This window comes from Orycteropus afer, unplaced genomic scaffold (assembly GCF_000298275.1).
Source record: "Orycteropus afer afer isolate SDZICR_OR568_19922 unplaced genomic scaffold, OryAfe1.0 scaffold00100, whole genome shotgun sequence".
Lineage (NCBI taxonomy): Eukaryota > Metazoa > Chordata > Mammalia > Tubulidentata > Orycteropodidae > Orycteropus > Orycteropus afer.
Genome location: NW_006921687.1, coordinates 633,143 through 648,518, shown reverse-complemented (window position 1 = coordinate 648,518; position 15,376 = coordinate 633,143). Strand labels below are relative to the sequence as shown.

Sequence of the window (15,376 nt, the reverse complement as noted above, 5' to 3'; positions counted from 1 at the left end):
ATTATGTGGAAAGAGACATTGGAGGAGCTCAGTAAGGCCATTGGACTGACTGTGGAACATACTATCAATTGCTCAAATTCAAGTTTCAGTTGAAATGGAAGGGAATCAAAAAAAGCCCACGAGAGCCAAAATATGACCATGACTATATCCCACATAAATTTAGAGACCATTTGAAGAAAAGATTTAATGCACTGAACACCAATGGCCAAAACCCAGATGAGTTGTGAGATGACATCAAGTGTATCATACATGAGGAAAGCAAAACTTTATTAAAAAGACAAGAAAGAAAGAAAAGATCAACATAGATTTCAGAAGAGACTCTGAAACTTGCCCTTGAATGGAGACTAGCTAAAGCAAATGTAAGAAATGTTAGAATAAAAGAGCTGAACAGAAGATTTCAAAGGACAGCTTGAGAAGAAAAAGTATTATAATGAAATGTGCAAAGACCTGAAGTTAAAAAACCAAAAGGGATGAATAAGCTTGGAAATTCTCAAGCTGTAAGAACTGAAAGAAAATATTTCAAGCCTTGAGTTGCAATACTGAAGGAATCTATGAGCAAAATATTGAACAACATATGAAACATCAAAGAAAGATCGAAGGGATACACAGAGTCACTGTACCAAAAAGAACTGGCTGATGTTCAACCATTTCAGGAGGTAGCATATAATCAAGAACTAAAGGTATTAAAGGACGAAGTCCAAGCTGCACTGCAGGAATTGGCAAAAAAAACAAGCCTCCAGAAACTGATGGAATATCCATTGAGACACTTCAACAAACAGATGCAACACTGGAAGCCCTCATTGGTTTATGCCAAGAATTGGAAGACAGCTACCCTGTCAACCAAATGGAAGACATCCATATTTATGCCCATTCCAAAGTGATCCAACAGAATATGGAAAGTGTCAAACAATATTATTAATATAAAACACAAGAAAATTTTGCTGAAAATAATTCAAAAACTGTTATACAGTACACTGACACAGAACTGCCAGAAATTCAAGCCTGACTCAGAAGAGGATACGCAACGAGGGAGATCACTGCTGATGTCAAATGGATCTTCATTGAAAGCACAAAATACCAAAAGTTTATGTGCGTTTTATTGACTATGCAAAGGCATTTGACTCTGTGGATCCTGACAAACTATGAATAACACTACAAAGAATAGGAATTCGAGAACAAGCGATTGTGCTCATGAGGAACCTTACATAGACGAAGGGACAAAGGGTTTAAATCATGATAGTTGTGCATGGTTTAAATCATGATAGTTGTGTATCAGGGTTGTATCCTTTCACAATACTTATTCAATGTGTATGCTAAGCAAATAACCTGAGAAGCTAGACTGTATGAAGAAGAACTCAGCATCAGGATTGGAGGAAGACTCATTAACACTACTACATGTAGATGATACAATCCTATTTACTATAAGTGAAAAGGGCTTGAAGCACTTATTAATGAAAATCAAAGCATGGATTACAACTCACTATAAAGAAAGCAAAATTCCTCACAACTGGACCAATAAGCAACATCATGGTAACTGGAGAAAAGAATGAAGTTGTCAAAGATTTCACTGTATTTGGATCCACAATCAACACACGTGAAAGCAGCAGTCAAGAATTCAGACGTCATACTGTACTTGACAAATTTGCTGCAAAAGACCTCTTTGAAGCGCTGAATAGCAAAGATGTCACTTTGAAGACTAAGGTGTGCATGACCCAAGTCACAGTATTTTTAATAGTCTCACAGGTATGTGACAGCTGTACGGTGAATAAGGAAGCCCAAAGAAGAATTGCTGCATTTGATTCATGGTGTTGGTGGAAAATATTGAAAATACCATAGACTGACAGAAAAATGAACATATCTGTCTTGGAAGAAGTATAGCTGGAATGTTCCTTAGAAGGAAGAGTGGCCAGACTCCATCTTTTGTACTTTAGCCATGGTATCAGAAGGGACAAGTCCCTGGAGAAGGATATAATGGTTGGTAAACTAGAGGGTCAGCAAAAAAGGGAAGATCCTCAATGGGATGGACTGTCACAGTGGCTGCAATGATGGGCTCAAGCACAGCAACAATTGTGAGGAGGATGTAGTATTGCACAGTGTTTTGTTCCGTTATACATGGGGTTGCTATGAGTCTGAAAAGACTCAACAGCAACTCACAACAACATACATTATTCATAATCAAAACTAAAACACTTGCCATTGAGTCAGTTCTGACTCATAACAGACTTCTACTGATAGGACAAAGTAAAACTGCCCCATAGAGTGTCCCAGGCTGTAATCTTTACATAAGCGTACTGTTACATCTTTCTCCCATGAAGTGGCTTTTAGATTCAAACTGCCAATCTGTGATTAACAGCCAAGTGTTTAACCAAATGACCTATATTGTTGTAGTTAGATGCCTTCCGATTGGCTGTGACTCACAGTGACCCCTCTGTACAACAGCACAAAACAATGACTGGTCCTGTCCCTTCCTCACGATGGTTGCTGTGTTTGAGCCCACTGCTGTAGCTACTGTGTTAATCCCTCTTGTTGAGGGTCTTACTCTTTTTTGCTGACCCTCTACTGTACCGAGTATGATGTCCTTCTCCAGAGATTGGCCCTTCCTGATGACATGCCCAAAGCATGTGAGACAAAGTCTCCCTATCCTCACTTCCAAGGAGCATTCTGGCTGTACTTCTTCCAAGACAGATCTGCTCGTTCTGATAGCAGTCCATAGATTTAATATTCTTCACCAACACCTTAATTCAAAGGCATCAATTCTTCTTTAGTCTTTCTATTCATTGTCCAGTTTTTGCATGCATATGAAGCCAGTGAGAAGATCACAGCTTGGGTCAGGCGCACTTCAGTCTTCAAAGTGACATCTTTGCTTTTTAACACTGTAAAGAGATGTTTTTCAGCAGATTTGTCCAATGCAATACATCATTTCGTTTCTTGACTGTTGCTTCCATGGGTGTTGAGTGTAGATCCAATAAAATGAAATCCTTGACCACTCCAATATTTTCTCAATTTATTATAATGTTGCTTATTGGTCCAGTTGTGAGGATTTTAGCTTTCTTTATGCTGAGGCGTAATCTATACTGAAGGCTGTAGTCTTTGATCTTCATCAATGAGTGCTTCAAGTTGGCTTTGCTTTCAGCAAGCAAGGTTGTATCCTCTGCATATCACAGGTTGGTAATGAGTCTTCCTTCAATCCTGGTACCATGTTCTTCTTCATAGAGTCCAATTTCCTGGATTATTTTCTCAGTATACATATTGAGCAAATATGGTGAAAGTATATAATCCTGATGCACACCTTTCCCTGATGCAGTATCTCTTGTTCCATTTAAATGACTATCTCTTGTTCTATGCACAGGTTCCAGAGGAGCACAATTCTGAGCCATAGACACTTTAAAAATACTTCTTAAAATCAATCCAATGGCAAACAGAAAACATTTTGTTGAAGTCAGTACCTCCTCAGTAGTGCCACTAATATGCTACTCTGGAAATGCTGCTAATGCCAGGCACATGGCAGATGCTGGAAAATCATTAAAAACTACCTTCACCTAGAATATGCCCACATTTGTTGGGGCTTTGGTCTCAATAAGAAGGTAATTAACATCACACTACTGTGCTACTTATAAAGTTGGGTCAAGTGTGTAACTAACTCAGTGATTTGCTTCTGCTGAATATTCTTTCCACTGTTTCAGGAAGGTACAATGTTCAGCCTCACCCAAAATGACAGTAGAAGGTGAAAGGACAGACCTCCAAGACTTGTGTATGACATTTATTCATAAAGTGGCATATGTGTATGGCATTTTCTCTGCTATGATAAATAATTTGGCTAATAGCTCCACTTGAGCTACCAACTAATGTACAGTAAGGTCAAGAGAAAAAGAGACAAATTTCACAAATGTCAGCCAAGTATGCTACTAGCTACTGTTGGAAAAAATACATCACAATGTCTTCCTTTTCCTATCATTTATATTTTACAAACTGGTTACTCCAGTCAGACAGCTGAGATTAGGTTCTATCTGAAGGTTTTTTTTTTCTTTTTCTTTTTTTTTTTGGTAAATGCCTATATGATTTCTTTGAAAATAAACTCATCAATATAAATTAATTAGAAACTTTGTTTTCTCAGTTTCCTCACATGGTAAAATTTTGATTTCACATCTAATTAAATATCTGAAGGAAAGCAAGGAAACACAAAATTATTCCAAAGTGGTAGAAGAAGGTGTTCATATTATTTATAAAAATTAGTATGGAAATTAATGTAGCCATGTAAACAAGATATTAATGTTTTTTACTAACATGATTTATTTTGACAATGGTTCATACTGTGATATTTTTTAGTTCATATGGAATGGTCAATATAATGCATATATACATACATATATATTAAACACAGACACACACCACACACACACACACACACAGAGTAAAACCTGGGAAAGCCAGAACCTGTATAAGACAGAAATCTACTAGAGAAGGAAAACGAATACTTCCCACTAAAAGAAAAGTATTAAGATTGCTCCCTGTCAAAGGCGGGAAACTTGAAAGGCCTGGAAAAACATGGTAGTAAGTAAGTCACATCAAGTTCCAACTCTCAGAACCATTTATGAAAACTGTGAGACAGAACTCACCGGGCAGTCTTCTTTCCCAGGGCTCACAAGTTTTCACCTTTGACAAGATGCAGTCTTCTTATTTTTCAACTGCTCTCTATTACTGGAAAATATTAGTTTTCCTTCTCTGAAAAGTTTTTGCTTTACACAGGTTGAAGCCTTTCTAGCTTTTACCGTATATCAATTATTACTGTAAATATATAACTAGTTAAAAAAAAGAACAGTTGCTGTGAAGTTGATTCTGACCCATGGTGACCCAATGTGTGTCAGGGCAGACCTGTGCTCCACAGGGTTTTCAATGGCTGAACTTTGGGAAGTAGACCTACAGGCCTTGCTTCCAAGGCTCCTCTAAGAACACATAAATCTCCAGCCTTCTGGTTAGCAGCTGAGCACATTAATCATTAGCATCCTTAGGGGCATATGAATATATACAAAAAAAAAAGACACACCTATGCATACACCATGATGATAACAATGTCAAGGATATCATACTGAAAAGAAAATGAGAAAAAAAAGAATAGAAGAGGGTATAGAAAAATAAAAATATCCTTGATGAGGGTATTAGCATTATGAAGGAGCCTTGATGGTGCAGTGGTAAAATGTTCAGCTGTTATTTGAAAGGTTGGCAGTTAGAACCCACTAGCTCCTACACAGGAGAAAGATGTAACAGTCTGCTTGTGTAAAGATTACAGTCTTGGCAATCCTATGGAGCAGTTTTACTCTATCCTACAGGGTCGCTGTGAACCAGAATTGACTCTAGGGCAATGGGCTTTGTTTTGGTTTTCGTAGCATTATGAAGTCTCTAGGGTGGAACAAGTATTAATACTCAGCTACTAATCTAAAGACCAGTGGTTCAAACTCACCCAACTATGCCACAAAAGAAAGACCTCGTGATCTGCTTCCATAAAGATTACAGCCAAGAAAACCCTACGAGCAATTTGACTCTCTAACCCACAGGGGCACCATCAGTCAGAATCAACTTGACAGCACCAAATTTTGTGCTTCTGGTTTTAGAACATTAAACCCACTGCCACTGAGTTGATTTTGACTCAAAGTGACTCTATAGAACAGAGCAGAACTGCCTCGTAGGGTTTCCCAGGCTATAAATCTTTACGAAGCAGACCACCTCATCTTTCTCCCACAGAGTGGTTGGTGGGTTCGAACTGCCAAACTTTTGGTTAGCAGCGAACTGCTTTAACCACTGCACCACCAGAGGTGTTTTTCTCCATTTTTTGGTAACATCATTATATTGCTTTTAAAATTAGAATATATTTATTTTGGTTTGGCATACATATAAAGCCAGTATATCACTTGTTGTTGTTGTTATGTGCTGTCGAGTCGGACCCGACTCCTAGCGACCCCTCCTTGGGTTTCTGAGGCAGTATCACTACAGAAGTAGATTGTTCCATCTTCCTTCCGAGGAGTGGCTGGTGGATTTGAACTGCCAGCTTTCTGGTTAGTAGTCAAGTGCCTCAGGCACTACACTACCAGAGCTCCCATATATCACTTAAAAATATTAAACACTGCTAAAAGAACATAATTTTTTAAATGAAATCTGTATATAGCTTTAAAACTAACATAAATATAAACTCCACATACCTGAACCGACCTCTTTTTCCTCTTCTTCAATGTTGTTTTTGATGCTATCATATTCCTCATCAATTGTCTGGTTACCACGCATCTGAGATAAAATTCTACGGGCCTTCTGAGTCTGTCCTTTCTGAATAAGCCAGCGAGGGCTTTCAGGTAAAAAAAGAAAGCCAAAAAACTGTATAATTGCTGGAATTGCTGCAAGTCCCAACATGTACCTGCAATAAGAAATCCATATATTATTGTAAAATTTGGTCTCACTAGCACTTAGCATGAATAAAAAGGTTGAGTTCACAGCATTGAGAATAAAATCTAATGATGCTGAATTGTCAGTATGGTTTTATTATATCTGTATTTGAAAACAAAAAAAAAAGGAAACTTTTATGTTGTATGAAAAATAAAACAGAAAAAGCCAATTTTTCTTATTCATATAATTTACAGTGAAAAAGAATGCACTAAAGTCACAATAAATATGTATAAGCTGATCCAAAGACTTCATAAAAAACACAATAATCATCATCCCTACTTAACAGTAACACACCTAACATATTTCTAAAGTTTACAGTAAAACAAAAAAGGCTACAATAACAATCTTTGATACCTATTTTAAAGACATACTTAAAATAAAACAGATGTCCAAATCTGTTTCTTTATGGTTATTTCTTCTGTTAATGATTAGTTATGATTTCTAACAATTTTCTTATTGTATCTCATCATCAAGCATCATGTCTGCCATCAACTGAGGCAGAGAAGCCCATAGCAAAAAAAAATGGAGTCAGAAGCAAATGACTAGACTAGAAATGACTAGAAATATGAAAAAGATCTTTATCTTGTTTTAAATTATTTGTTATTGCCTTTGAAATGTCTATTACTAATGGCTAGCAAAATTCTAATAAAAACATTCATATCATTTAAAATCCAACAGAAGAGTAACAAAAAAAGAATAATATGAATATATCAACATCAAAGACATTTCCAAAATATTCTGACCACTGGACTGATGTAACATTACTAAGCTTCAATTTCTTTGAATTGAAAGAATTATATTAGATAAACTTTTAAGGTCTCTTTCAACTGGAAACTTCTGTGAATCTATGATACGTGGGTATGTTCTCTTAATCCAAGTGTCCTGGGTTTTCTCATGAGAGTAGAGCTCAAAAGGCCAACACTATTTACATAATAGCCCATACTCACTGTTATTTATGAGTCTATGAACAGTCACCTGACTAGTACATTTTTCCAAAGCTTTTCTAACTCTGACTAAAATCAAAGTATAAAAAAAAAAAAAAAAAACACTGCCATAGAGTTGTATATGATAGTAGCCTTGAAACCTCCAGAGATAAATTTTGTAAAATAAATTCACTGTTTTCCAGGTAATTTCATTTTAATTCCAAAAGCAACAGAAGAATAAAAAAAGTGATTGTCAGATGGATAATACCTCCTACTCCAAACAGAAACTAATCCTACACATTAGAGACAGAAAAATTAACAAAGGTTTAGAAAGTAAAAAACGCACTTATGACAGCTGAGTAAATGGATCATTTGGTGGCATGTAGTATTGAAAGAAATCTTATTAGACGTATCTCTTATTTAATCCATGGGTTGTAATAATTACATCAATACTTAATCACTCCCTCCTATGCTCACACCTACAGAACAATTTTGTCAACCTCAATATATATCATCACATCTTACAATTTGTTATTAGTTATTTACCTGTCCCACTCTACTGTATAATATTTAACTTTGTATTTGGCACAGTATCCAGTAAACTATCTTGCACAAAGTAGGCATTTAGTAAATGTTCCATGAAATGATACGAAAAAAATCATGTATCTAAACTTTCTGTACTAACCAAACAGAAAATAACTATGCTTCAGACTCATATAGCAATATTTTACGTGCCAACTATTTGGAATTACTTAACTCTGCAAACCTACTTGCACAGAAACTCCTTCTACTCAAACCATTCATTATTCTAGATACAGCCAGAGCTCTCCAGACCTTCTCTTTTGGATGAGTCTTCAAATGAGAACCAAGGAGATTAGCTTGTTATTTCTGGCCACTTCCACGTAAGATATTAACTTGTACAACCAAAACCATTACTTAAATGTCTGTTTTATTATAGTAAATGAATGATACTTCTATTCAAGTTGTGTTCTCTCTTAAAGAAAAGGTTATCCTATATTGCCAATTATTAAAAGGAAAGACACAGACAAGGTCAACACAAAATTTACTGGATTAGGAAATAAATAAGAAAAGTTCTGAAGATGAAAGCCTTTATGTTCATTTCTCTATACCTCTCATGATCTGTACTTCTGTTCTACAAAATCCTTTAGGAATAAATTACGATTAAAGAGGTATACAGACTACTTCAAAAAAGCACTTGAAATGAATTTTTATAAATGAAATCACTTTTAGACCAAAAGGTGCTCACCAACACTTTATTACTTGCTATTTAATCAGCATCAATATTTTAAAAAATTAAAAGGAGGGAAAAGAAAAGAGAAGGAAAAAAAAAAAAAAAAAAGAGTGAAAACATGAACATTAGCCTATGCTTCTTAGGGGCTAAAAAAGAATACTTCAGTCCTCCAGTCTTTGCAAACTGGATAGTCTCTAAAACATAGGTGAGTGAATAATAAAACCTATAAATCAAGAGAAACTCAAAGAACACTAAATTTCTGTTGATTTATAAATTTTATTGTTCACTCTCCTATATTAAACTCAGTAAAACATTCCAGGAGTAGCGGGGAATAAAAGAGGCTAGTTAGGAGCTATAATTCCCAACTGTACCCAGCATAGTGCCATCTACTGAGCTAGGTAACACACACTGGATTTAACCAGTACAGGCCTGCTAATATAGGAGCTCTGGTGGCATAGTGCCTAAGGCATCTGACTGCTAACCAGAAGGCTGGGGGTTCAAACCCATCAGCCACTCCTCGGAAGGAAGATTGGGCAAAGCTATTTCTGTAGTGATACCACCTCGCAAACCCAAGGAGGGGTCTCTATGAGTCAGATCTGACTCAATGGCAGTGTATTTGGTTTGTTGCGTTGGCCTAATAGTGGCAAATGGATTACACTGTTGCTCTCTCAAAAACTATACTTATTAGATCAGAGCTCCTTATTAAGAAAGAACCCCTTGAAAATTTTCTCTTTGAAAATAATTGAAGACTAAACCAAACCAAAACCAAACACATTGCCATCAAGTTGGACCCAACTCATAGCGAACCCTCCTTGGGTTTCCGAGGCTGTATCATGACGGAATCCTCTTTCTGAGGAGTGGCTGGTGGTTTGAACCACCAGCCTTCTGGTTAGCAGTCAAATGCCTTAGGCACTATGCCATCAGAGCTCCCAATCGAAAATTATTAGTTAAAATCTCATTTGCAAGGGTAAACTTGTGCCACTCACTTTGAACATGTTTTATTTAATTTTTCTTTAATACATAATGGTAAACTTTCATATAAGAAAAAAATGCACAAAACAAGAAAGTAGATATTCTAAAAGATAACAAAAAACTGACCTAAGAGATTTGATCCATTTTATTTTATATGATGACAGATCTAAAGTTTTTTCCCTATCTTAAGCCTCCAAAAGGCTTCCCCTCAAGCTGCTCTCCTTCCAGATGGAATCATGCAGGAGTGAGGAATCGTAACCTGCATCCATGTTCTGCTTATTTCTCTTCTCTCCTCCATTCTCCTTAAATTTACAAAGGACTAGAAACTGTTGTCAATGCCCTACACTAGAAGATGTATCTGATGTATGGTTTTAATTGTATATGATTTTGGTTTTAATTGTAAGACAAGCTATTACAGCTTAGCTATCATAGCTATGGGAACTTTATTATTATATGTTCTATTTAAAACAAACTGTATGCAATTGTTTTTATAGCTCTGAGGTGCTCAACTCTACTAAGGGAAGTCACTCTTTCACTCCAAGAGGCACAATGAAGGTTTTTCAGACATCACAGTCATTTAGTCAATTATCCTTCTAATGGGCCATGAAAACATTAAGGTGCAGTTCAATAATCACTTTCTTACTTGTCTTCCAACCTCATGTTGCCAAAAGTTTGTTTCTAAAACATAATCTCCACCTATCATTTTTCTAGTCAAAAAGAAACTTGGTATTTTTTCTAACACTAAGATTGCTCAGTGACAATCTCTGAAACTTTGTTCTTAGTGTAGTATAGTTTACTAGAAATATTCTCTAATAAGATCCCATACTGGCTTATGATACACTGAAAAATATTAAGTGACAAACTTGATGTCTGTAATTCCAATTGTGATTTCCATCCTCCGTGTTCTAGCTTTCATTCTTGTTCATGTCCATCTGTTACTGAATTTTAAACTTTGCAATGTTAGCTCTTTATGAATAGTTCAAATGATCTAGAGGAAACTCTAAAATAATATAATAACATTTATGATAATAAGTATAAAAATGTTTTGCTCTTTAAAAATATAGGTTCAAGGCGACTTCTCTGGCCCCTCTCAGGGGCCTGTGAACCTCTCCCGGGCCCCTCTTGGGGACCCGTAAACCTCTCCCAGGAGCTCAAAATAAAATCTTCTCTTTAACCCCACTTTTGTGCTTCCTCTTCTCCTTACTGCAACCTCACATCTGGTGTGCTGCTTGGGAAGGGGAAGTGTGGTGCAAGTAATCTCTGCTGGAACAGAGTGCTGCACCCCTCCTTCTCCCTTTCCTCCACCTTTTCACGGACCAGGAACCTCCAGCCATCATCATCCAACACTGGTGAGTTTCCCAGTTTGGCTAATTTCCCAATCGTGGGCACCTAGATCCCAAGTCCTGGTTCCACTTCCAGAGCCTCTGGTCCATAAACCGTGAGCTTACGTCAGAGTCTCTTCCACTCCAAAGGCTGAGGTACCCTGGGGATGCCCTGGGTTCCCTGTCTTTCCACAGCATAGCCGTTCCAGACTGAAGACTACAGTGGAGATGCCCACTGTTTTCTTCCAGTCTCCATTTCCAAGATTCTGGCGAAACGACTGGGACGCTCATCCTTTGACAGAATCTTTCCACTGGGACTTAAGGGATCATGGGTAACCAGAACTCCAAACCAGACCCAACTACTCCCCTGGAGTGTCTCTTACTCAATCTCCACGCCCTGGGGCTGGCTCAGGACTTATGTTCCAAACGCCTGATTTTCTATTGCAATACTGTTTGGTCCCAATAATAATTTTCAATGGCCTGAGCAAGGAACTTTCGATTTTAACATCCTCACTGATCTTGATAATTTCTGTTGCCACATAGGCAAATGGCCAGAGATTCCCTACATCCAACTTTCTTTACCTGTGCTCTCGTCTCTCTCTCTCGTTCTCTGCTTTACTTGCAATACCACTAATTCTCCTAACTCACGAAACTCCTATTCAAACCCCCTCTAAAGACTCCTCAACCCCTCTCAATTCCCCTAGCCTGGAGTCTCTGGGGTTAGAGTCCCCTTCAGCCTCTTCAGGGGTTCGAGTCCCCCTTGGCCGGGTTAGGTAGGGTAGAGGGTTCGAGTCCCTCTAGCAGCTCTAGTAGAGAGTTCATATTCGGTTTCATTGGGGCTGGTGTCTGTCTGTGTGACTGTTTAGTGTGAATGATATATGTGAAGTTCCAAGATGAAAAGTCACGGAATTTGAATGGGCTTGATGTTGCATTTCGTGTGAGGTCGGATTGGCATAATGGTGTGGCTTAGCCCTCCGCTCCGGGGTTTATACAGAGACACCTTAGCCAAAGACCCATTGAAACCTTCGTAAGAAGGGCGGATGACCAGGTATCAGAGAGGTCCTCAGGACTTGTCTTTTGTTTTGTATGTGCCACTGTCACTATGGGAGGTACCCCCAGTAAATGTACTGTGTTAGAATACATGATCAAAAATTTTCCAAAGGGATTATGCTATTAGCCTCAGTCCATCTAGGTCAAGAATCTTTTATAAAACCCATCCACCAGAACACCTGACTTTCTCTTTTTCTGACCCACCTGAATCTCTTTCATCCCCACCTCCTAGACCACCCCCTTATTCAGGACAGACACTTTCATCTCCACCTTCTGTTAACCCCATTGCACCCTCTCTGTCACCCCCACCTTCCTCTTCATTAACATTTCTGGACACCACTTCCCCAAAGCCCTTTTTACCCTTCCCAGTGAGCAGCCACACCCATTCTCAACAGCCCCTTCTCTGTCCCTTTTGTGAAGTGGCTGACTTTGAAGGTGTTATCCCTGTCCACATTCCTTTCTCCCTCACCAACTTATCTCAGACTGAAAAACGTCTGGGTTCCCTTTCTCACAATCCCATCACCTACATTAAAGAATTTTGTTACCTCTCTCAAGCTTGTGATTTAACTTAGCATGATATTTATGCCATTCTTTCTTCCAGTTTAAATTCTGACAAAAGGAAATGGTTCTTGAGGCTACTGGGGAACATGCCAATCAAACTCATTTACTGACTCTACCATGCCAGTGCGTCCAGAAGCCATTCCTGGGCAGGACTCTGGATGGGAATACCAACTAGACACCCAATCTGGGTAGAATGGCTGCACTCGCAGAGACAAAATGCTCCAATGTCTCCTAGCACGCCTTCAAACTGTTTGACATAAAGCTGTTAACTTCGACAAACTGCGGGAGATGACTCAACTCCCTAACGAAAGCCCAGCAACTTTTCTTAATCACCTCACTCAGGCCCTTACACAATATACTCCCTTAGACTCAACTTCCCCGGCAGGAGCTACTGTTTTAGCTTCTCACTTTATCATCCAATCTGCTCCTGATATTAGAAAGAAACTGAAAAAGGCAGAGGAGGGCCCCCAGAGACCTGGTAAATATGGCCTTTAAAGTTAACACCTGGGAGGAATGGGCTGAGGCAGATAGGGAATCCCACACTAGTCAGAAGGCCAATTTGAAAGTCCAAGGCTTAGTGGCAACCCTGAGGCCGGCACCTACTCAACCAGCCAGAAACAACCTACCAACTGGACCCTGCTTCAAATGCTGTAAGGAAGGCCACTGGACCAAATACTGCCTGCACCCATGACAACCTTCCAGACCTTGTCCAGCATGCGGTCAAATGGAACATTGGATAAGTGACTGTCCCTCCAAGCCAAGACACAGGGGGCCAACTCCTCCAACCCCTGACCCACCGTTGACTGTCCTGGGTCGGGCAGCTGAAGACTGAAGGAGCTCCGACTCCTCGACTCCAATCACTCTCACTGAGCCCAGGGTAACACTCAAGGTGGTGGGTAAGTTGACATCCTTCTTGGTCGATACAGGGGCTACCTATTCTGTCTTACCTTTCTTCCCAGGACAATTATACCCCTCCCCGGTCTCGGTGATAGGAGTTGACGGACACCCTTCCAAACCCCAGGTAACAGGTCCTGTCACATGCCTTATAGACAACAGAATTATTACAAACTCATTTTTAGTAATGCCTACCTGCCCCACTCCACTTTTAGGAACGGACCTTCTTTCTAAGCTAGGGGCCACCCTACACTGGACACAAGACCCCTCAGCAACACTTTTACTATCATTAATCTCCACTCCAGCATCCACACCAAACCCTCCTTTACTTCCTGATTAGTAAATCCCATTGTATGGGACCTCTCTACTCCTAGTATTGCTACCCACCATTCACCTGTTATTATTCATTTAAAGAATCCTTCCCATTTTCCCTCAAGACCACAGTTTCCCATTGCTCTGACACACCGACAGGGATTAAAACCTCTTATGCAGCCAAACCCTGCAAGAACAAATTCTGGAAAGACCTCAGAAGGTCCCAGTGTCTTCATGGGTACAAATTATTCAACATACTTTATCCTTTCCTAACCATTCACGTACTTTACCCAATATTTCCCACTGTTTCCTTTGTGCCTCTCTTCTATGACCTTGACTTGCAGCTGTACCCAGTAATTCCACTCAACCATCACTGACACCCACACCCAATCCTTCCTGCACCACTCCTCCACTACAAGTGCCTCTTTGGGAACCTGAAACCCTTAACCAGAGACATCCTTCCTGAGTTTGTTTTTCAATCAACAACACCTTATCTACCCCCCAGGCACAGTTTCTGCTCACAAAACATCTCTATTATGACCTATACCTCTGCAGCACCTGGCACTTACTTTTGGTGTAATGGAACTTTAACTAAATGTTTAAACTCCACCACTCCAAGACCCTGCTTTCCGGTAACAATAGTACCCCAACTCACTTTGTATGGGGAATCCGAATTTTCCTGGCTGTTCCACTTTTGCAGCAGCAGGAATTGCAGGTGGACCCTTGGGTCATAGTATAATATCAGCCCAAGATTTTCAAACCCATCTGGAGGTAACACTTGAAACCACTACAGATTCCCTAGCCTCCCTCCAGCGGCAACTAACTTCTTTAGCCCAAGTTACTTTACAGAATCGAAGAGCCTTGGATCTATTAACAGCAGAAAAAGGTAGAACTTACCTCTTTCTTTAAAAAAATGCTGTTATTATATCACCGAATCCAGTCTGGTGGAACAAAGCATCAATACACTGACGAGGAACTACGTAATAGACACCAAACAGGAACCTCACCATTTGAATGGCTCCAAACACCACTGACAGCCTGGTTATTGCCCCTTATAGGACTTCTTGTACTAATAAGTCTCTTTTTTCTTTTCACCCCTTGCTTCCTTAGATTCCTCCAAAACTGGCTCCAAGAAATGTCCAGAGTTACTGTCAACCAACTACTTCTACACCCGTACACTTGTCTACCAACCAACACAATTCCACCTAACACCAGCCTTTAGCCCCTACTTTGACCCTGTTCAGCAGGAAGCAGCCAGAAAGATAACTTCCCCTTTATCACCAAAAAGGCTGGAATGTCAGGGGGGAACACTGCAGGCCAGGCAGGTAAAGGATTAAGCCAGAAAGAATTACAAGAACTGGTCAAGCAAGGGAGTGGCTGACCACACCCCATGCAAAACCCCACCCAACACATGACCTTGGCTAACAAAGACCCTCAACTATTTCCTGCCCAGTATGCTAATGAAGTGCTTCACTCTGCTTCCTGCCCCCATGCTAATAAGGTGCTTTTACCTTATTGGTTCCTGTAACACATACCCTGCTCTCAATCCGTCCTCTAAGAACCAGGAAGAAAATCACTATAAAAAACCCTTTCTTTCACCTTGTTGTTGTTGTTGTTGTGTGCCATCAGTCAGCCCGACTCATAGCGAGACTCATAGC

The 15,376-nt window shown here is 39.4% G+C and overlaps 1 protein-coding gene across 1 annotated transcript in view; it reads right to left on the bottom strand.

Annotated features, from left to right (window-relative positions):
- The window catches only part of SLC2A13 (solute carrier family 2 member 13), a 590,531-nt gene that overhangs the window by 416,897 nt on the left and 158,258 nt on the right, over window positions 1–15,376 (bottom strand). The window contains 1 exon segment of the mRNA XM_042781288.1: window positions 6,195–6,403. Within this exon segment, the coding sequence (XP_042637222.1) occupies window positions 6,195–6,403 (209 nt within the window).